The following is a 22,142-nucleotide window of genomic DNA, read 5'->3' as shown; positions in this document are numbered from 1 at the left end:
CTGATCTCCGAGCCCCCAGGCACCAGCCTCTGGTCCCTCCTACACCCGCCTCACCTCTAGCCCCACCAGCTTCTCAGGGATGCCCTTCATCCACTCGCGAAGCTCAGCCAGCTCCTCGATGCTGTTGGGCTTCTCATAGATCTTGCGGCTGATGCTGCGAAACTCCTCACAGACCTGGCGGTGAGAGGAGGGGCTAGGGAGGCCACGCACCCTCCCTGGCCACTCCTGGGGCCTGCTCCTCCTTCCTGGACCCCCGTGTCTCCCAACAGGTAACTGCCGCCACCCCGCCATACCCTGCAGCTGACTCGCTGGGGAGCCAATGTCCCCCCCCCCCCCCCAGCCTCCTGTGTCCAGTGAACACATGCATGGGACTCCTGCGGCCTGCACTTGCATGCCCTCAGTTCCCTGAAATGGCCCGTCTTTGGGAGGGGTTCCCAGGTCTTTCCAGGTCTATGGAGAGAGCTAACAGTACCCATTCCCTGAGACCTTCCATATGGGATGCCTCCCCACAGACAGGGTCAAGGCAGGGTGACTTCCAGATCCTCCCATCAGCCTGGGCATCTGTAGACACCCTGGCCCTGCCTAGGGACACCTTGTTCCTGGGAGCTCACCCTGTATGCAAGAGTGCCTGTGCTGTTGCAGTCACCAGGGCCAGGTGGCTGGGCACTTACATTGTCCACCTCCTTGTGCAGGTTCTTGGCCAGGATGTCCAACATGGAAGTGGCCAAGGCCTTGCGCTTCTTGGACAGGCTCTGCTTGACATTGTCAACGTTGACGTAGAAGGGCCCAATGACGATACTGCTGGGCAGCGAGCTGTCCAGGATCTCTTTCTCCCGCAGGTGGGTAAGCACCACTTCCCGTACCTCCTCGGCTGAAGGGCACTGTGTCTGGTAGGCCCTGTGGACAGTGGGCACACACGAGGGGCAGAGGGTGGTAAGTGGGTGGCCCGGTGTCACACCGACACACAGACACCCTCAGATGTATGCACGTACTTGAGGAAGGTGGTAATGTCATTGTTATTCAGCTCCAGATATTTTTGGTATTCCCTGGCATAGGCCTGCAGTGGGATCATGGCCTTGCGCACGGCATTGGCGATGACGGCCCGCAGCTCCTCCACCAGGGGCTCATGGAGCCCCACGGACTCCAGCAGGGGGTCGCCGCTGATAAAGATGTCCTCCATCACCAGCTGTGGAGCCAAAGGCAGGGGGTGAGCCATGGGGCAGGCAGGTGGGCAGAGGGATTGGAGATGAGACCCGAAGCCAGAATGGGCTGCAGTGCAGCCAATCACAGACAGCGTGGTGGGGGTCAGGGAGAGGGTTTGCTGCGGTGTCTCTGAGAGCGGGCTGTGGACTAATATAGGGCTGGAAGCCTCATGAGCCCGACCAAAGGGTAGCGTCTTCCTCTACCTGGGCCTGACTCGGTCCAGTGCCCAGGAAAGGAGCAGACAGGGCCACCAGGTCACCAATGGCTTTGGCTAACCAGCAGGGGAGACAAGAGGGGCCTGAAGTTCCAGAAGCTCTTGGGCCCGGAGCAGTGGGATGTACATAGGTGTGGTGATGAGTAGGGACTTCTGACAAGGAGTCCTGCCTGTGGAGGTCAGTCTGCACCCACATCTTAGCTGAAGAGAGAGGCCAGGAGCTGGGTGGGATAAAGAGGGTGGAATCTGGGCGAGAACGGCTGTGACAGGGGTGGGTGAGTGAGCCTGGTTTGAACAGTAGGTTTGACACTTAGGCGCTTTGTGCCCTTATGCTAGACCTCTCCAAGTCTCACAACAAAATGGAGATGCTAATGGTTCTCAGGGCAGCCTGTAGTGAGGAGTAAGTGAGCCATTCAAGAATTAAAGGGCTGAGCACACTGCCGGCCAGGTGGGAGGCCCGTACGAAAGCTGAACCACTGTAATACGGTTAGCCTGCAGCTCAGTAGCCGCTAGCAGCCAGGGCAGCAGGGGCCCTGGCCTCGAGCTACAGCTGTACCTTCTCCAGCTGGGGCACCGTGTGCGTGGCCAGGATGCCCTTGTCGAAGAGGTTGAGCAGAGATGTCTCGAACTGCTCCAGTGACGTGCTATAGTGCACCCCTGAGCTATCCAGCACCAGGTCCACAATGAATAGGGGATTCTTCCGGGGCCTGTGGGACAATGATTGGGCTGACGGTGGGCAGGGGCCTGAGGAGGTCTGCAAGCAGCAGACCCAGCCCTCTGCCCTTCCTGCCAGCATGATGGCTCTCAAGCTTCTCCATGCATGAGAAGTGCCTCCTCCCTCCTCCCAGAAACCTGTTACCAGAAAAACACTGGTAACTTAGTTACCAAAGCCTATTCCGTTTCTGCCACTTGCCCAGAGGTCCGCTGGCACCAGGGAGATGGAGGGCCCCCCATGCGGTCCTGAGGTCATCAGGGCAGGCCGGCCAGACTATGGGCCCTTGTGGCCCCTGTGCTCTCCCTGGGAGGCCACCATCTTTAACTTCAGATGCCCACCACGCACCAGCAACCCTCAAGCCTAGATCCCAGCCAGGCTTCCCTGCTGCACTCTAGACCACCCTCCTGGACCTTTAATGGGCATCTCAAACATTCTGTGTCCCCTGACTCCTGCCAGCTCCCCTCAGGGCTCAGTGCTAGCTGCAGACCCCAGGAGTCAGCTCATCTCCTCCCCTCCCCTCCTCCCACTGCACATCCTCCTGCAGCCCGGCCTGTAGCACTGCCACCCATGCATGGCCCCAAATCTGCTGCCCTCAGATCCCAGCCCCCTCTGTCATCTCCCTCGTCTAGACAATGGTAGGAGACTTGGTCTCATTTGTCTTCTGCCTCACTTGTCCCCACAAATCCAGAGCATCGTTTAATCAGATTATAACTCCCCTCTGGTGGCCGCTAACCACACTTAGAATAAATCTAGCCCCGGACCATGACCCCAGGAGAGTCTATGATCTGGCCTGCCACTGCAACTTCTCCCATGCCATCCTGACCGGCCCTCCCTGCTCCAGCCACAGCTCTAGCCTTTCCTTCCTCGACCGCCCCGAGTTCTTCCTCCCCCTCCGAGCCTCTGGTCCCTCTACCGGCGCCCCTCCTTAGCATCTCTGCAGCCAGTTTCCTCACAGTCTCAGGTCTTCATTCAGATGACCCTGAACCCCTGGCAAATTCCCCTGCCCCACCCAGGGTCTGTCACACCCCCTGCCAAGATTGGCCATGACCAGCTACTGATTCATTTGTTTGCAGTCTGTCCCACGTGAGAGTAGGAGTCATACGTCTCTTATTCCCCTAGAACCCCTCCTGGTTCATGGCAAGTACTCAAAGAGTAACTGCCGACTGAGAAAATGAAGGTCACCAGAGACATGCAAGCCAGAGCTGGTGGGACATTCCCTGGCCACCAGGGCAGGGGCCAGGCTCTCCTTGCCGTCTGAGACCTGGCAGTGCTGGGCACCCTCATCTTGGCTGCCCTCCTCCCCCCACCCTGCACCAGCCTAGCCCCTGGGGCCTAGCAAGGAGTGGCGGTGGGGTCACCAGGCACCTCCCCCAACCTGTAGGGGCTGTTGATGAAGTCCTCGCCCCAGACCATGTCGTCAGCGCAGTCGAGCACACTGCAGCAAGCGTCGCTGATGAACTGCGAGAAGCTGGCCAGTGAGTCCTGCACCAGGAAACGCAGCGTGTCCTGCAGCATGTACTTGATCAGCTCCATCAGCTTGCGCAACTTCGACATGAGGTACACCTCCCAGTTGGTTTCGTAGAGGTTATACCAGCCCTTGCTCATGTCACGCAAGCTGCTACGCATGGCCACCTTGAGCGTGCTGATCCAGCTGTCCTTTAGGAACATCTGCACCTGGAGTGGCCATGGGTGGCATCAGGCAGCCGCCCAAGGAACGTGCTGCCCACAGCTACATGCACCGCTGTGGTGGGGCGGTCCCAGGACCCAGATGACCACGGAAGGATTTCCCTCCACCCCTACCAACCAGCACCCTCCTGTGACCCTGGGGACAAGGGATGCTCTGGGGGAAGGGGAAAGGGGACAGCAGAAACAGGACTTTTCCTCCAGCTAAGAAAGAGACAGAGACTGAGACACAGGAAATGAGCAGAGAAAGAGAGACATAGAATGAAACAGAGAAGGGGAGCTTTTCTCTGGACCATCTGGTGATGATCCCCCACAAGCCTGTACCCTTCTTCCCTCACACCCCAATTCTTAGGGGGTATGTGGGGTTCCTGCTCTCCTTTCCAACACAAGGGGTCTGCTTCAGAGGCCACCAGGGTTGGCTGGAAAGTGACTACCTTGGGCTTCCTTTCTTCTCTGGGATGAGCCATCTTCCTGGGAGCACCACCCCCCATCCTCCCACAAGGTCTAGGTTTTAAAGAGAACAAGAGCCCACAGCCTCACCACTAGCCAGTCAGCTCCAAGGCTCTGGCCTGTGTGCAGCCCTCCATGCCCTTGATGACCACGCACCTGAGAGAAGGTCTGTGACTGAATCTGCTCAAACTCTTCCAGGCGGCTGTACTTGGAGAGGTTTGAGTGGAACAGAGACATGGCAGTCACCTTGTTGCACTCAGCCCGCACCTTGCTGAGGGCCGTGATAACCTCCGGCCGTGTAAGCAGGGACACAAAGGTAAAATCCTCTTTCTGCTCCCGGAAGGGGTACTTGGGAACACTCACCAGCCCTGCAGGGATGGCAGTAGAGGGCCAGTGTCAGATTGGCCTGGGACAACATCAGGGGTGTTGATGGAGAGATGCAACTCCCGTCTCCTCCCAAAGAGACACCCACGTCCCCAGAACCCCTCTTTTCCCAAGACCTTCCAGAGTGGCCCTACAGCTTCGCAATGAGCTGCCCACTCTGAGCGAGTAAATGAATCCTCTCCAGGCCCCTCTGGGTCACTGACCCCTTTGAAGTGCAGGAGAGTCACAGACCATCTCCCCCTTCACTCCCACCCACGCTGCAACATAACCCAGCACCAAGCGAAGGAGATGTGGGCACCAGGACCCTTGAAGTGCCCACCGCCCATGCACTGCCCCAGCTTCCTGGGCATTTCACAGGAATGAAATTCACGGGCATCAGGGAACTCAAAGAAAGGAAGACTTGGGGGAACTAGTGTCCTACTCTGAGACTCAGTCTGCCACAAGTCAAATGGGGCTGTAGCAATGCCACCTGCTCCTGCTACTGGAGGAAGGGCGGGCGGTATGTTCCTCAGTCAGACCATCAGAGCCCTTTCATCCATTTCTCAACAGTTGCTGTCCTAGTACACATTTACCTGGCTCCTTCAGCCCTGCTCACACTACTGGTTTTTAAAGGACCCCCATCCCGACCCTAGCCCTCCAGGCAGCTGGAGAAGAAGCACAGTGGGTGCTGTGAAGGGAGGGCAGGAGGGCTGTGGCCAGGGGGGTGGCCATGGGGTCTTTGTCCAACGCCCCTCACCTTGCCTGGGCACCTTCTCCTCCTCCTTCTTAGGCAGGGTCACGTAGGAGAACATGTCAGGCTTGGAGGAGACAATCTGGTCAAAGTTGATTTTGTTCATGCTGCGCTCATAGTCCAGGTTCACTTCTCTGGAGAGATTGCTGAGGTGCTCCAGAACGCTGCCAATGGAGAGGGGGGACAGGGACGTCAGGGGGCTCCATATACCCTGTCACCCCCACGCTGTGGGCTGGCTGGGGCCCACTCTCCTCTAGCGTTAACCTGTGGGCATGAGTTTGGGGCTTCCCTTCCGGATTCATGAACACACCTCCCACCTGGCCCCCGGCCACTAACCTCCATCACCCTTGTCCCCTCCCTCTTTCATGCCACCCCCTCTTTCCTATCACATCAGTTCAAGTCTGCCTGTTTTGCTTCTCACTTCTCAATGTCATCCCGACAAGGCACCCTCCCTGCCTGGTCCCCTCACTTTCACCCCTGCCCATTCTAATCCACTCCCCACAAAACTCAAGTATAAGCACCTCCTTCTCTTGCTAAAAATCCATCCTGGGTCCCTGGGTCCCTGGGTCCCTACATCCTAGGATAAAGCCAAACCTCTTCCTGAGCTCCAAGAGGCGCTCCAGCCCCTCCTTGTTCTCCTCTCTGGTCACCCCACCCCAGCCACAGGCAGCGCTGAGCTCTCACCTCATAGCCTTTGCATACACTGTTTCCTCTGGTGGCCACACCCTGGTTGACCCACTCCTACTTCTGCCTGACCAGCCCAGGCTCCCCGCTTAGGGTTTCTATCTAAGACGAGCCTTGCCCCCTCTGGATGAGGGCAGCCTCATTTGTGCCCCCAACGTGCCTCCCCAGTCCTAATGCTCCTGACCCCCTAAGGGCATTTCTTTTATTCATTCACTGTTGTTCCCTCAGTCAGCATCCTGTTCTCCCCTTTTTCCAGGACTCAACTCAAATGTTACCACCCCAGCGAGGCCTTCTCTGACCATCTAATGTAAAGGAGCCCCTCCATGATATCTCTGTTCCCTTGTCTTTTCTGGTCTCCACAGTACCTATCAAAACCCTGAATCACCTCATTTTCTTATTGTGTGTCTTCCTGGCCAGACTGAGAGCCCAGGAGGGCAGGCCCTTCATGGGGTGCGTTCACTGCTGCGCCCCTGTGCCTGGCACAAGAGAGACACTTGCCACACACATGGCTGCCTGCCTGACATCCACTTCCTCCTAATTGGACCTGACTGCTGCTCTAGAACTCTCTCCTCTCTCACTTGACTTCGAGGAAGATGACAAGTCTGGGTTAGCTCTGGGTTATCTCACCTGTCTATGCCGGTAATGGTGGAGCTCAACCTGCTAATTGGCTTAGGAGTGGGAATGTGACTCAATTATAATCAACAACTGACGCCGAGCTGTAAAATCAAGCCCCCTTGTCCCATCTTCCTCAAGACAAATTCTGGGCTATTTTTCATGCTTCAGAGTTCCCTGTGAGATCAGAGGCAGTACTTCTCCTAAAATCGCATCTCTGCCCAGCTGCTTCCTCCATTACATCCTGTGGCCTTCACTCCTTTAGAGATGTCTCCTGAGAGGACTTCATCAAGAAATCAATTGTATAAGAATCCCTCAAACCGGCTCTGCTTCAAGGGAATCCAATCTACGGCAGGACTCAGTGGACCCTGGACTTTGTGCTTCTGAAACTGCTGCTGCCATCCTGCCTGGGGATGAAGCCAGCACACCCTGGAGACAGCCCCGGCACACTAAGCTGGCACATCCTGCACCCAGTTCCTAGTTACAGGCAAAACAGTGGATTCTCCTACTGTCTAGGCCAATCTGAGCCCAGCATATTTGTTATGAAAGCCAAACACACTGCCAATGATACAAACTCAAGAAATGGAATTCGGGACCACCAAGGTAATGGTGGCTACGTCAATTCCAATTTCCCATCATGCTCTAAAAAAAAAAAAAAAAAAAAAAGGAAAGAAGGGGGAAAAAAGAAAAGGACAAATAACGCTCCCTAAACCCTCACCTTTAGCATAAGCAGAATAAAGAAAATGCCCAGGGGCGCCTGGGTGGCGCAGTCGGTTAAGCGTCCGACTTCAGCCAGGTCACGATCTCGCGGTCTGTGAGTTCGAGCCCCGCGTCCAGCTCTGGGCTGATGGCTCGGAGCCTGGAGCCTATTTCTGATTCTGTGTCTCCCTCTCTCTCTGCCCCTCCCCCGTTCATGCTCTGTCTCTCTCTGTCCCAAAAATAAATAAACGTTGAAAAAAAAAAATTTAAAAAAAAAAAAAGAAAATGCCCAAACTTCACATTATCTTTAGAAGAATAATCATCTGTTCCCAGTGAGCTACTACTCACTCTCCTGCTGCCAGCCTGCCTGGAAAACGAAGGCTGTCTGAAAAAAACTGTGCAGAAGAGGGGAGCAGTGGGAGCCCTAAGCTTGGTCTAAGATCCTACCAGCAAGACAGAAAGTCCACCCCAACTGCAAGAACACTGACCGAGTTCTGGAGAATCAGAGCGCTTAGGACAAGGAAGGGGCCTCTGTGCTTGCATTCAAGGTAACATTTTTCTTTTAAAGTTTCTTTATTTATTTTGAGGCGGGGAGAGGGGCAGAGACAAGCAGTCTCTGCGCTGTCAGTGCACAACCTGAATGACAGCGCACAACCTGACATGGGGCTCGGTCCCACGAATCCTGAGGTCGTGACCTGAGCCAAAATCGAGAGTCAGACGCTTAACCAACTAAACCACACAGGTGCCCCCAAGATAACATTCTTTGAAAGGCATCATGACATAAAGGGGAAGGTAAAAGACAAGAAGAGGAGTACTTTGGAGATTGAAGGGTGATAGAAAAGGAAGCAAAAGTAAAAAATTAGAGTCTTGCAAGATAAGAGAGAACAAACAACTTGGAGGACAAGCCCTCTCTCCAACACACACACACACACACACACACACACACACACACACATCGACTTAAAAAAACAAACAAACTGGGGCATCTGGGTGACTCAGTCAGTTAAGCGTTTTAACTTCGGCTCAGGTCACCATCTCACAGTTCGTGGGTTCCAGCCCCACATCAGGCTCTGCACTGTGCAGAGCCTGCTTGGGATTCTCTCTTTCTCTCTCTCTCTCTCTCTCTCTCTCTCTCTCTCAAAATAAAATAAACTTAAAAAAAAATTTTAATAGTTTGCTATCCTAACAGAAGAGGGCGCCCTGGAACTAGGAATCTTGTAAATCACCCCAAATCCCGGAACTGAATAGGTGAAAGTAACCACATTTACATAAAGCTACTGAAAGAGAGAGCACCTTACCTGATGAAAATTCTCACCTATCCCTCAAAGAAAAAACAAAGACAAAGCAAAGGAAAACTAACATGACACTTCAAACTGAACCAAATATCTTCACACAAGTATGTGGGCATATGAAAAATACCTTGAATCCGAAACTCACAACTAAAACACAGAAATGGGCAAGCAGCAAGAAGATGGAGGAAACAAAATTATCTCTGGAAGGAAGGCAAAATTATGAGGTGCCTATGGAAGAATAAAGTCAAAAAATTTAATAAAGTAAAAAAAAATAATAAAATACATTGAAGAAAGGAATATAACTAAGAAAATTAAAATAAGGCAAAAAAAAAAAGAACTAGAAGGGACAGAAAGTGGTTAAATTAGAAATAGGTAAAAAAGCAAAGCAAGATAGATAGATAGAGATATATAATGGAATCTGATAAAGAAAAACTGGATAAAGGAACACAACTAATATTTAAAACTATAATCCAAGAGAAATTTCCAGAAATAAAGAATATCTCAATCTATGTATTTAAAAGGCCCATTTTGTACTAAGGAAAATTGACCCAGAATGATCAACTCTGAGATGTAAACTAGTAAAATGCTTAGACTTTAAAGATTGTTAAAAAAAAACAAACAAAAAACAAAAACAAACAAAAAACACCAAGGCCTCCAAGCCAAAAAATCAAACAACTTTCAAGGGAAAGGGAGTGGGACTGGCATTGGGTCTCTCAAAATCAACATTCAAAGCAAGGCAACAAAAGAGCAGTATTTTCAAAAAAACCCAAAAACTCAAGCAATAAAAGTGTGAACCAAGAACTTTATTCCAATCAGGTTGTTTGTCAAGTTTTAAACGTGCAAGAACTCTAGGAACACTATACCCTTGAACCCTTTATGAGGAATCTACTAGAAAAGTAGTTTCATCCAACCAAGAGACTGGCGAGGTTCAAGACATACTACCCCAAAATATGGTACCAAAATATGGTACCTTGGCATCTTGAATGTTTTAAGCTGGAGCAGTTTGAGAAACGGCCTTCCCTGGAAGCAGGTCATAAGACCCTCATGTAAGAAGTGCCCTCCTTATACCCAGAGCACAGGACATCCTTAGCTCCAAGATGGAGTGATGCCAAGGGGAATCCCAGTGAAGAGGCCTTGCTAAGTTTTCCTCAGTTTACTAAGCTTAGCTCATATCTTTTTGTCTTGCCACTATCCCCACAACTTTCCACTTTTCATCAAACCTAGTGTAGGTTTAACCTCCTCAGGTCTTCATTTCTTTAAGAAGGCTCCCATGTTAAGGGAAACATGTAAATTTGCAAGCTCTTCTTTTGATAACCTGTCTTGTATTACAGAGTCCCAGCCAAGAACCTAGAAGGATATAAAAAAGAGGATTGACCCCCCACCCCCCTTGCCCTCCGATATGGGATGATGGGAGAAATTTCAGAAGAAAAGGTTGATACACTTAATCCACTTAATTGTAGATTTAAGACTAAAACAGAGATAAGAGCTGCTGGCTGTCTCAGTCCATAGAGCAAGCTGTGAGCTTGAGCCCCACATTGGGCAAAGAGCCTACAATCAATCGATCAATCAAACAATTTTATTTTTAAAAATAAAAACAAAACAAAGATAAGTATGAGAGTGGAAGAATATCATATTAAATAATAAGGAGAAAAAGGCAACTAAAAATGGGAGGAGAAAGGAATGAGGAAAGTAGATTAAAGTCAAGATTGTTACAAAGGAACATGAAGGGAGTTGAAGGATACCATTGAAACCTGACAAAACAGATATTAACTAGTTAAATAAGAAAGCAGGGGATTCGAGGCACTATAAAAGGTTTAATACAAAAGAAACCACTAAAATAAGGCAAAAATATTCCCAAATACCAAAAGAAATTTAAAAAGTGAAAGAACAAAGAAAATACATCATGCAAAGAAGGCAATACAGAACTGAGATCAAACATACCAGCTCTATAAATAAATGTGAATGTGCTTAACTCACTTATTACAAGAAAAAGATTTTTAATCTCACTCACAAAGTAAGATCTGACTATATGCTAATAACAAGAGACCTATGTAAAACAACTAACTCAGAAAGGCTAAAAACAGAGAGCTGGGAAAAAATGTATCAGAAAAATGGAAATAACAAAAAATCAGGTTACAATTCTGATATCAAACAAAGTAAAATTCTGATCAAAAAGCATTTTACCTGATCAAGGACACCTTTTTTTTAAGTTTATTTATTTATTTTGAGAGAGAGAGAGAGCACGTGTGCAAGCAGGAGAGGGGCAGGGAGAGAATCTCAAGCAGGCTCTGCACTGCCAGCACGGAGCCTGATGACACGGAGCTAGAACTCACAAACTGTGAGATCATGACTTGAGCCAAAACCAAGAGTCAGATGCTCAACTGACTGAGCCACTCAGGCACAGTCCTCAAGGACATTTTTAAATGCTAAAAGCCACAATTAATAATGATAGTGTAACACACTACTCTCTGTGGGCAAAAATAAGTAAAGATACAGAAGACATAAATAACATAATCAATAAGATAGATTTTCTGGCATATATGTATATATAAAAACTTTTATACCCTAACTAGAGGGATACACCTCTTCTCACATGCAAATGGAACATTCAGCAAAAAACTGACTATATATTAGGTCACAGAGAAAACACCAGCAAGTTCTGTAGAGTAGAAATATTATAAATAACACTCCCTGATCTCAATGCAATTAAAGTAAAAATTATTAACAAATTTTAACCTTTCCACATGGAAAATTGTGAAACCTGTTAAACAATTTTAAACAATTCTTTTTTTTTAAATGTTTATTTATTTTTGAGAGAGAGACAGAGAGGAAGAGGGAGTGGGGCAGGGGCAGGGGCAGAGAGGGACAGAGGATCTGAAGTGGACTCTGTGCTGACAGCAGAGAGCCAGGCTTGAACCCACAAACTGCAAGATCATGACCTGAGCCAAAGTCAGACGCCTAACTGACTGAGCCACCCAGGTGCCCCTAGACAATTCTGTAATGAAATGGGAAATACAAACTAAATTTTTGGAATTAAAAAAATGAAATACTACATATCAGAATCTGTGGACTATTTTTTAAGCATTTATCAGAAGAAAGTTCATTAGACACATTTATAAACACATTTATAAGCAAGAATGTAAATAAGTGAATTGAATTTCTAGTGCATGTGCGCGCGCACACACACACACACACACACACACACACATTATAAACATAACAAAATACAAAATACAAGCCAAAGCAAGGGACAAGAAAGGAAATAATAAAAGTAGAAATTAATGAGGTAGATGTAGAAAACAGTCAAGTTAATAAATCAAATTCCTATTTTTAAAAAATTAACACACCAAACAAATCACTAAGTAACTCAATAAAGCAAAGAAAGGGAGAGAGCATAACTCTACACAATCAGAAGTGACAGCATGTTAACTAACTAGAATTTAAATAAAATTTGAAAAGAAAAAAAAAGGAGGTGATAAGGGGAAGTCAACATTGAAACAAAAAAAATTGTTAAATCATAAGAGACCACTTTGCAAAATTCTATGCAAATGCATTTTAAAACCTAGAAAATATGGATGATTTTTTTAGAGAAAGTATGCCAAAACTGACCCCCAAATTGGGAATATAAGCTTAAATGGACCAATTCCTACTAGAGAACTATCCCACCAAAAACGTTATGTCCAAATGATTGCAGAAGGGAATAACCAGATAGCCTCAATACACCAAAAATTGCTCCAGAGTATGGAAAATGAAGGAAAACATCAATATTCTTCTTATGAAGCAAGCCCCAAATCCCCTGCTTTCTAATTTAACTTGTTAATATCTGTTTTGTCAAGTTTTAATGGTATCCTTCAACTCCCTTCATGTTCCTTTATAACAATCTTGACTTCAATCTACTTTCCTCATTCCTTTATCCTCCCATTTTTAGTTGCTTCAAACCTGATAGAGACAGTATGAAAAAAATTGTAGGCCAACATCCCTTCCATCAATGCAAAAGTTCTAGAAAGCATGCTAACCAATAGAACCCAACAATACCATATTTTAAAAAAATGATACGCCATGGCCAGATGGGATTTATTAAAGGAATACAAGATTGTTTCAATATTAGGAAATCAATTAATATAATATACAATGTTAATAGATCTAAGGAGAAAAATTATGATTATCTCCATAAGTACTTTATTATTATTATTATTACATATATATATATATATATATATATTTTTTTTTTTTTTAGAGAGACAGAGAGAGAGAGACAGAGACAGAGACAGAGACAGAGCACGAACAGGGGAGGAGAAGAGAGAGACACAGAATCTGAAGCAGGCTCCAGGCTCCGAGCTGTCAGCACAGAGTCCGATGCAGGGCTTAAACCCATGAACAATGAGATTATGACCTGAGCTGAAGTCAGACACTTAACCAACTGAGCCACCCAGGCATCCCTCTCCATAGGTACTTTTAAAGGCTGTGATAAATAAACACTTAAGAAAATAGAAGTTTCAATGGATACATTAAATAAAGTCCCAAAGCTAGCATTTTCTTTTTTTTTCTTTTCTTTTAATGTTTATTTTTTGAGAGAGAGAGAGAGAGAATGAGAGCAGGGCAGGGACAGAGACAGAGAGAGACCAAGACAGAGAGAGACAGAGGATCAAAAGCAGGCTCTGCGCTGAGAGCAGAAAGCCCAATGCAAGTCTTGAACTCACAAACTGACAGGTTATGACCTGAGCTAAAGTCAGAGGCTTAACTGACTGAGCCACCCAGGCACCCCTAAAGTTAGAATTTTCTTAAGGGGGAAACTTACTAGAGGTACCTCCACTAATATTAGGAACAGGTAGGGATGCCTACCATCTCCGCTACTATTCAATATTGTACTGGAAGTATTAGAAAATGCAATTAAACAAGAGAAAGTGATTAGAGGAATAAGAACTGGAGAAGAAAAAGTAAAACTCTATTTACAGGTAATATATACTTAGAAAGCCCTGGAGAGGGGTGCCTGGGAGGCTCAGCCAGTTAAGTGCCCAACTCTTGATTTCAGTTCAGGTCATGATCTCACAGTTTTGTGAGTTCAGGCCCTGAGTTCAAGCCCCATGTTGGGCTCTTCGCTGACAGTGCGGAACTTGCTTGGGATTCTCTGTCTCCCTCTCTCTCTGCCCCTCCTTTGCTCGTGCTGTCTCTATCTTTCTGAAAATAAATAAGCAAACTTAAAAAAAAAAGAAAAATATAAGAAAACCCTGGAGAATCAATAATAAAACACATTCAAACAATTCAGTAAGGATTGTTTGTAATAGGATATAAAATTAGCATACAAAAATCAGTAGGAGCAATAGTAGAGAAAATCCCATTTATAATAGCAACAAAGAAGACAAAATAATAAGAAATATGCAAAACCTATATGAGAAAAATGTAAAGCATTCCTGAAAGACACAAAAGTAGTCTTTTTTTTTTTTTTTTTTTTTGAGAGAGAGCACGCGCATGAGTGTGGGAGAGGGGTAGAGGGAGAGAGAGAATCTTAAACAGTCTCCACACTCAGCGTAGAGCCTGACACAGGGCTTGATCCCACAATGCTGATATCATGACCTGAGCTGAAATCAAGAGTCGGACACTCAACCAACTGAGCCACCCAGGTGCTCCCAAAAGTAGTCTTGAACAAATGAATGAACATTCTTTGTTCTTGGATAGGACAGTTCAAGAATATAATGAAACCCCATCAAAAATACTAAGTGTTTCCAAACTGGACCTAGAGATGGGGCGCCTGGGTGGCGCAGTCGGTTAAGCGTCCGACTTCAGCCAGGTCACGATCTCGCGGTCCGTGAGTTTGAGCCCCGCATCAGGCTCTGGCCTGATGGCTCGGAGCCTGGAGCCTGTTTCCGATTCTGTGTCTCCCTCTCTCTCTGCCCCTCCCCTGTTCATGCTCTGTCTCTCTCTGTCCCAAAAATAAATAAACGTTGAAAAAAAAATTAAAAAAATAATAATAATAAAAATAAATTAAAAAAAAAAACTGGACCTAGAGGATTTGATACAAGGCTCATGGGAAAATAAGCATGCAAATTCCAATCAAAATCCCAACAACAGTTTTTGCAAAAATAGAAAAATCCATCCTAAAATTCATATGGAATCTCAAGAGACCCAAATAGCCAAACGATCTTAAAAAAGAACAAAGTGGGAAGACTCACACTTCCTGATTTCAAAACTTACTGTAAAGCTGCAGTAATCAAAACAGTATACTGCTGGCATAAAGACATATAGACCAAAGGAATAGAATAAATAGTTCTGAAATACCTTCTGGAATATATATGGGTCAAATGATTTTTTACAGGGGTGACAAGACCATTTAATGGGGGAAAGAACAGTCTTTTCCACACATTGTGCTGAGAAAACTGGATATCCACATGCAAAAGAAGAAAGTTGGACTCTTATGTAATACCATATACAAAAATTAACTCAAAATGGATCAAAACTCTAATGTAAGAGCTAAAACTATAAAACTCTTAGAACACATCGGGAAAAGCTTCATGATACTGGACTTGGCAATGATCTCCTGGCTATGACAAAGGGAACAAAAGAAAAAAAGACGAATCAGAACTCATCAAAATGAAAAGCCTTGTGTCCTGGTAACATAAAGGACACGATCGACAGAATAAAAAGGCAAACCATGAAATGGGAGAAAGTATCACATATCTGATAAGGGATTGGTATCCAGAATATATAGACAACTCATAACACTCAACAACAAAAACCAAACAACTAGATTCAGATATGGGCAAAGATTGTTAATAGACATTTCTCCAAAGAAGGATCTACAAATGGCCAATAAACACATGAAAAGATGCCAACATCACTAATTGTTAGAGAAATGCAAATTAAAACCAAAATGGAATACCACTTCACATCCATTTGGATGACTATTATACAGAGAAAACAACAAGAAAAGAAACGTTGGGTGAGGATGTGAAGAAATTCGAACTTTTGTGCCCTGCTGGTGAGAATATAAAACAGTGCAGCTGCTAAGGCAGCTGGATGATGGTGTCCCAAAAATTAAAAATAGGGCTTTGCAAATACTGCTGACGCCACCAAGAGCTGCCCTGTGCCACCCCGTCACGGTCAACTCCATGATGGTCTTCGACATTTGCCATCAACCATGAGCCCTTGGGCCACATATCCTCTGAGCCATTTGCAAAGTTCCAAATATAGCCAAAAACTTTTGTGCTCTGAGGACTGGCGCAAAATGGATTTGCTTATAAAGGTTCCTGCTTTCACAGAATTATTCCAGGGTTTATACGCCAGGGTGGTGGCTTCACATGTCATAACAGCACTGGTAGCGAGTCCATCTAGAGGGAGAAACCTGATGATGAGAATTTCATCCTGAAGCACACAGATCCTGGTGTCTCATCCACGGCAATTGCTGGACCCAACACAAACAGTTCCCAGTCTTTCATTCACACTACCAAGACTGAACGTTTGGGTGGCAAGAATGTGACCTTTGGCAAGGTGAGAGAGGGCATAAATACCATGGAAACCAAGGAGTGCATTGGGTGGGTCCAGGGATGGCAAGACCGGCAAGAAGCTCACCATTGCCAACTGTGGACGACCCTAATAAATTTGACGTGTGCTTTCTCTTAACTACAAGACTGTTCCTTCTCCCATATGCTCATGATAGCCTATAATCAGTGCTCTCACTGCAGTTCTTTGGTTCCGTGTTTTCCTTACCCCCCTTCAAATCTAGTTAGATTGCAGAGTTAACATTATGATTACGAAATAACAACTAAACAACAGCAACAAATAGAATTATCATACGGATAGCTAGTCCACTTCTGGGTATACACCCACAAGAACTGAAGGTAGGGACAAGGGGAGATTTGTACACCTATACTCGCATTATGCCCAAGAACCAAAAGATGGAAGCAGCCCAAGTGCCCATCAACAGATGAAAGGATACCTAACATGCAGTACGTGCATACAATGGAACATTAAAAGGAATTTTTTTCCTTTGAATGGAAAGAGATTCCGACGCACACTACAACGTGATGAACCGAGAAGACACTGCGCTCAGTGAAATAAGCCAGACACAAAAGGTCAAATCCTGTACGATTCACAGAGACAGAAGGTAGAACAGTGGTTGCCAGGGACTGGAGGGCAACGGGAATAGGGAGTTACTGTTTAACAAGTACAGAGTTTCGCAAAGTTCTGTGGATGGATGGTGGTGATAGTTGCACAACAATGTGAATGCACTTAATTCCACTGATCTGCACACTTAAAAATGGTTAAAATGGTAATTTTTACATTATGTCTATTTTGCCATAGTTTTAAGAAATAACTAGTTAAAACAAACAAATAAAACATGCCAGAATAGCCAAGAAAACACTGAAAGGGAAAAGCTACAAAAGTGGGGGCTGGTCCTACAAGACATTAAAAAATACTGTAAAACATCCATAATTAAACCACAGTCCAACCGCACAAATAGACAAATGGGACAGTGGAAGAGAGCAGAAAGTCCAAAAATAGACCTGACTGCATCTGAAAATTACTGTATGAAAAAGGTAGCATCTTGAATCACAGATGGAGGTTTTAATAAATGCTGATGGGTGTTTAATAAACCACTTAATAAATGCTGGTCATTTAGAAAAAGATAAAATTGGATCCATACCACATACCATACATAAGGATGGGCTCCTGGGTGGCTCAGTTGGCTAAGAGTTCAACTCTTGATTTTGGCTCAGGTCATGATCTCACATTCATGAGACAGAGCTCTGTAGCAGCTCTGGGCTGAAAGCATGGAGCTTGCTTGGGATTTTCTCTCTCTCTCTCTCTCTCTCTCTCTCTCTCTCTGCCCCTCCCCCACTATTGCTCACATGCACTCTCTCTCTCTCTCTCTCAAAAATAAATAAATAAACATTAAAAAATAAGGATGGAACAAGGATATGAAACCATGCAAGTACTAGAAGAAACCCTCACGGTGGGGAAAGGCCATCTAACTGTGACTCAAAATCCAGATGCAATAGAAGAGATGATTAACAACATTGATCAGATAAATATTTTACAAGTTATATTACAAAAATTACCACAAGCAAAGTCAAAATACAACTGACAAACCAGGAGAAAATATTTACAACATACATCACAGATGAAGGATATCCCTAATATAGAAAGAACTCAAAATCAGAGGGAGGAAAAAGCCCAAAAGCCTGAGAGAAAAAAATGGGCAAAAGACATGAATAGACGAGTCACAAAAATATGTAAAAGGTGCCCTTAATCACATGAAAAGATGGAAAACATGTATGGCCTCACATATAACACTTCAGACTGATTTACCTTACTTATCTTCCAGACTGGCAGAAAATCACACAGCATGACAACAGACTCTGGGCAAGGCTGTGGGGGGAATGGCGCTCACACACTGCTGGCAGGTAAGCGAGATGGCACAACGCTTGCGGAGGGAAATTTGGCAACAGCTGAAAAACTACATCTGCTCTTATCTTTTGACCTAGCGATCCTGCTTCTCGCAATTTACCCTGAAGCTATCCCCGGGACAATATGAACATATAAATGCACAGGGTTTTTCACTGCAGTACTGTTTGTAATCGCAAATGGTCGGAAATGACCTAAATGCCTATATATTAGAGAATGGTTGAGTGAATGATGGTACAGGGCACATTCACACAATAGACTACTATGCAGCCATAAAAAAAGGATGAAGGAAATCTCAGTGAACTAGTAGGGATTGATGTCCAGGATGTATGTAAGTGAGAAAGGCAAAGGACAAAAGGATATCTATAGTGTGCTGCCCTTCAAGTAAGAAGGAATGGTGTATAAGAAAATATACATGCTCATTTGTACAAGAAGAAATACAGAAAGGATAAGCCAGAAGCTAGTGCTACTGGTTAACTATGGGCATGTGGTGGGGACAGGGTGGACAGGGGAAGATGTGTCTAGGATAGAATGAATGGGGGTGGAGAGTGACAGATCCGAGGATACCTTTATGAATACCACATATCAGTGAGAGAAACAGATACATAGAATATATACATTATATACATAAAACAAATGGACCACCACCACATTGTATTTCATCAAATAAACATATCCCACTGAAGGGGGTGGAGAACTAAACCAAGTCGCTCGAATATAGCGACATTAATACTAAATGCCCCCAGGGTAAAGAGACAAAGAACACTGTATCAAAGTCTACTTAGTAAGGTTTTTCTTCCAAAGAGTATGAATTAGCAGTTTGAAATTACTTTCTGTATATTCTAGGACTGAGCAAATAAATATACTATGAACAATGGGAGCTAGTTTTCTTCTGGAGAAAGAAGTAAGAAATATGTATAAGTGAGAGTGAGCCATGTGGTGTTGGGGTCAATTTGAAGGTATCCTTAGGAATCCATGGTTTTTAACAGACAGAAAGAATTAGACATGGGTGTGTGTGTGTGGGGGGGGTGTAATATGCAATTTAATGCAATGTAATATAATAATAGTATAACATAGTATAATAATATATATATTTCCCAGATTTGTCTGGCCTAAGAGCCTCACAGCAATGATTTCCCAGTAGCAATGAGCATATCTAACACCCAGATCTTGGTTTCTAAACTCCCCCACTGAAAGGAACCAGGGGTTCTTGGAGAAATAGCTGATTTCAGGGCTGGGTCTGGAGAAGTACAAGATGAGCCCAGCACTTCTTGCTATGCCCCAAATTAAAGACACACTCAAAGAACGATAGGAATATATCAGCTTGAGGAGGCTTTCTCTGGCCAAATCTGGGACAATTTGGGCACCAAAATAAAAAATAGTAGTAACAGGTTCTGTCCCTTTGAATAAGAATCCATGAGTTGATACTGATAATGAGAGATCTGGAGATGAAAAAGACATGACTTGGGGCCAAGAAGTCCACAGTGCAGTGGGCAACGTGGCCCACAGGTGAGCACGGAGGGAGCATTGCCCCCTGGGCTCCTGGAGGAAGTGGGCATAACGAAGGGTCTGGTGGAGACTCACGAGGGCCCTTTGCGCGTCCGGGGTGTGCTCATGGCCCACTGCTTGATCTTGCTCAGGCTCTGCTCATTGATGAGCTGGTGGCCCTCAGAGGGCATGCAGTCCACGTACAGATTGTATAGCAGCAGAGCCTCTGTGTTCTTGCGCAGGGCGTTGGCCTGGACCACACGCTGCGTGAACACGCGTGGGTCCTCAGCGCAGAAGAGAAGCTGGATCCGAGGCACCCAGTACTGGCAGGCGAGGAGGGGGTGCCTTCCTGGGGCCAGGTGGGAGAGAAAAGGGAACACACAACACAGTCAGACTCTCCAGGCTGGAACAATGGGTTCTAGCCTGACTCTGCTACTGATGCATGGTGGGTTCTCTCTTCTGACACCCTGTCATATCTGCAGAATGGGTATGACAACACTCCTCTCCCTGCCCACCTCACAGTTGGCCATGGATGGATGTGAAAGTGCTTTGTAAACCATAAAGATCTGTGCACAGACAAACAGTCACACAGGGGTGGCTGCTGAAGTGCCCACTCCTCGCTGCCACACTCAAGGTAAACATCACTAACTGATGGGCCTTGGATGCCTTCTCTGCATCATGTTTCAAGTGGTACCGTCAGCTGCTCAGGGCAGGCATACCCAATAATGGCCATTTGCCCTTCCTGGGGTCTCTCTCTGAATGATGGGTCCTCTGGTTTTCACTGGCCAGGGGATAGACAGCCACAGGACATACAGAGCAAGGAAGAATTCAGGCCTAATGTGGCTGTGCCATGGGTGGGGGGGTGGCCTCAGACATGGTCCTGAGTGGGGGGTATGCATGGGGTGGGGCAGAGAGCCTGTACCTTCAGCGGTGACCCCTCCATTCAGAACGGGCTTCCCCGTCTCATCTCGCACCAAGCCATTCTCATCTGTCTTGTGTACCAGGTACAGCTTCTTCTCCTTGTCATAGTCCAGGACGCCGACATCGCACCATTCATACTTCAGCTTCCGACTTTTGGGGTCCTCTGAAACAGGAGGGGAACCTACCAGTGCTCTCTGCTGTAGGGTGGGTAGGGGACTCTGTGTGGGCAGCAGGCGCTGGGAACGAGTCTCAGTGGCCACTGGTCTGGCCTCCCTCCCACCAGGATGACCCCTTCTAGCTCCAGCAAAGCAGCGATCCTGCTTCCTTCCAGCTAAGCTGGCCTCTGGGGAACCCCTGGTGGCAGGAGGAGCCAGAAGGACCAGACCCCTCTGTCTCTGTGCTCTGCATGACCCCATCAGGATAGACAGAGACACAGGCCAGCAGAGCTAGAATGGGAGGCAGGAAAGCCCCAGGCACACAGAGACCTGGTGAGGATGTAGTTGTGAAGCTCATCATGTCTGAACTGGACCCCTTCAAAGTGACCAAGACCAGAGTGAACCCCTTCCCATGGGCTGCATGTGGCAGTTGAACCCTTAGGCCCCTTATATCAGGACAGGTCAGGTCAAGGTAAAAGATTGCTGCCCTGCAGTGGCCCCAAAATTGGCCTCAGGGCCTGTTGGTCAGGATGGGCCTTCCACTCACTTCCTGGACTGCAAGCCTTTGCACTGCTTCTCCAGCTCATCTCCTGCCACCACCTACCCTTTTCTTTCTCCAGCCATACTGCATGTCTGGCTATTCCTGTGACTTTGGAGCTTACTCCTGCCTCAGGGACTTTGCACTGGCTATGCTCTCTGACTGGAACAGTCTTTGCTCAGGTCACCTCATTGATGGTTTGTTCCTTGCTCAAATGGCTTCCCCTCCGCACATCTCTGCCTCAAAGAGTGCCTTTGCCCCAGGCACCCTCTGACTTGTTAGCCCATTTGTGTCCCTCACAGAGCCTGAAGTCATACTATGTATGCATCCAGTCCTGGTTCTGGTCAGCCTCCTCACACCTTTTAAGGCAGAAGTGCCTTAAAATAAGCTGATGGGTTCTACAGCCTGGGATGAGGAAGAACAGCTGGAACTCCAAGGAATTGCTAACGTGCTGGCTGGATGCTATATGCTTCTCTTTGGAAAATGCTGACCTGTCTTGGCTCAACTTAGAGAAGATGATGTCACAAGAAGGCACCAGCAGAAAACCAGAGGTCTCTGGCAGAAATGCTCCCTGCCAGCCCCCCTCCCACCAGTGCCACTGCCCAAGGCCAGGGCCCACATGAAGGAGGGCAAACAGAAGCACTTCCGGGAGGCTGGTACTTGGTACATTTAAGGTTAATGCAGCCCCCCCCCCCTTCTGGTTTTATTGCCAGGAATTGGAGATCTGGGAACAATTGAGTTAAATTATTTTTGTAATTAAGTCCAAAGTAAAGGGAACATTCTGGGCTTCTTGTCTAGTTCAGAGAAATTGATTCCAGCATTAACATGTTTTTAAATCGAAACATAAACTTACAGCCTGCTCAATGGACTTACTGTGGGGCCCCCTGGAGGCTGAGAAGTCTTAAAACCAACCAGCATGGCTCTCAATCCTGGGCAGAGTCCATGGGGGGTGGGGGGGCACTCCCCGTCCCA

The 22,142-nt window shown here is 46.6% G+C and overlaps 1 protein-coding gene across 5 annotated transcripts in view; it reads right to left on the bottom strand.

Moving 5' to 3' along the window:
* DNAH1 (dynein axonemal heavy chain 1) overlaps positions 1-22,142 on the bottom strand; it is a 76,733-nt gene that overhangs the window by 44,990 nt on the left and 9,601 nt on the right. For all 5 annotated transcript variants that reach the window (XM_045493040.1, XM_045493041.1, XM_045493042.1 and 2 more), the window contains exons 7-15: positions 20,479-20,640; positions 19,653-19,905; positions 5,386-5,543; positions 4,422-4,633; positions 3,508-3,806; positions 1,974-2,124; positions 993-1,186; positions 672-897; positions 55-174 (exon numbers count right to left, since the gene is read on the bottom strand). In XM_045493040.1, the coding sequence (XP_045348996.1) occupies positions 55-174; positions 672-897; positions 993-1,186; positions 1,974-2,124; positions 3,508-3,806; positions 4,422-4,633; positions 5,386-5,543; positions 19,653-19,905; positions 20,479-20,640 (1,775 nt within the window). The remainder of the gene's footprint in view (positions 1-54; positions 175-671; positions 898-992; positions 1,187-1,973; positions 2,125-3,507; positions 3,807-4,421; positions 4,634-5,385; positions 5,544-19,652; positions 19,906-20,478; positions 20,641-22,142) is intronic.

Source organism: Leopardus geoffroyi, chromosome A2 (assembly GCF_018350155.1).
Source record: "Leopardus geoffroyi isolate Oge1 chromosome A2, O.geoffroyi_Oge1_pat1.0, whole genome shotgun sequence".
Lineage (NCBI taxonomy): Eukaryota > Metazoa > Chordata > Mammalia > Carnivora > Felidae > Leopardus > Leopardus geoffroyi.
Note: the sequence above shows the minus strand (reverse complement) of the source record. Positions and strands in the feature narration are given on the sequence as shown.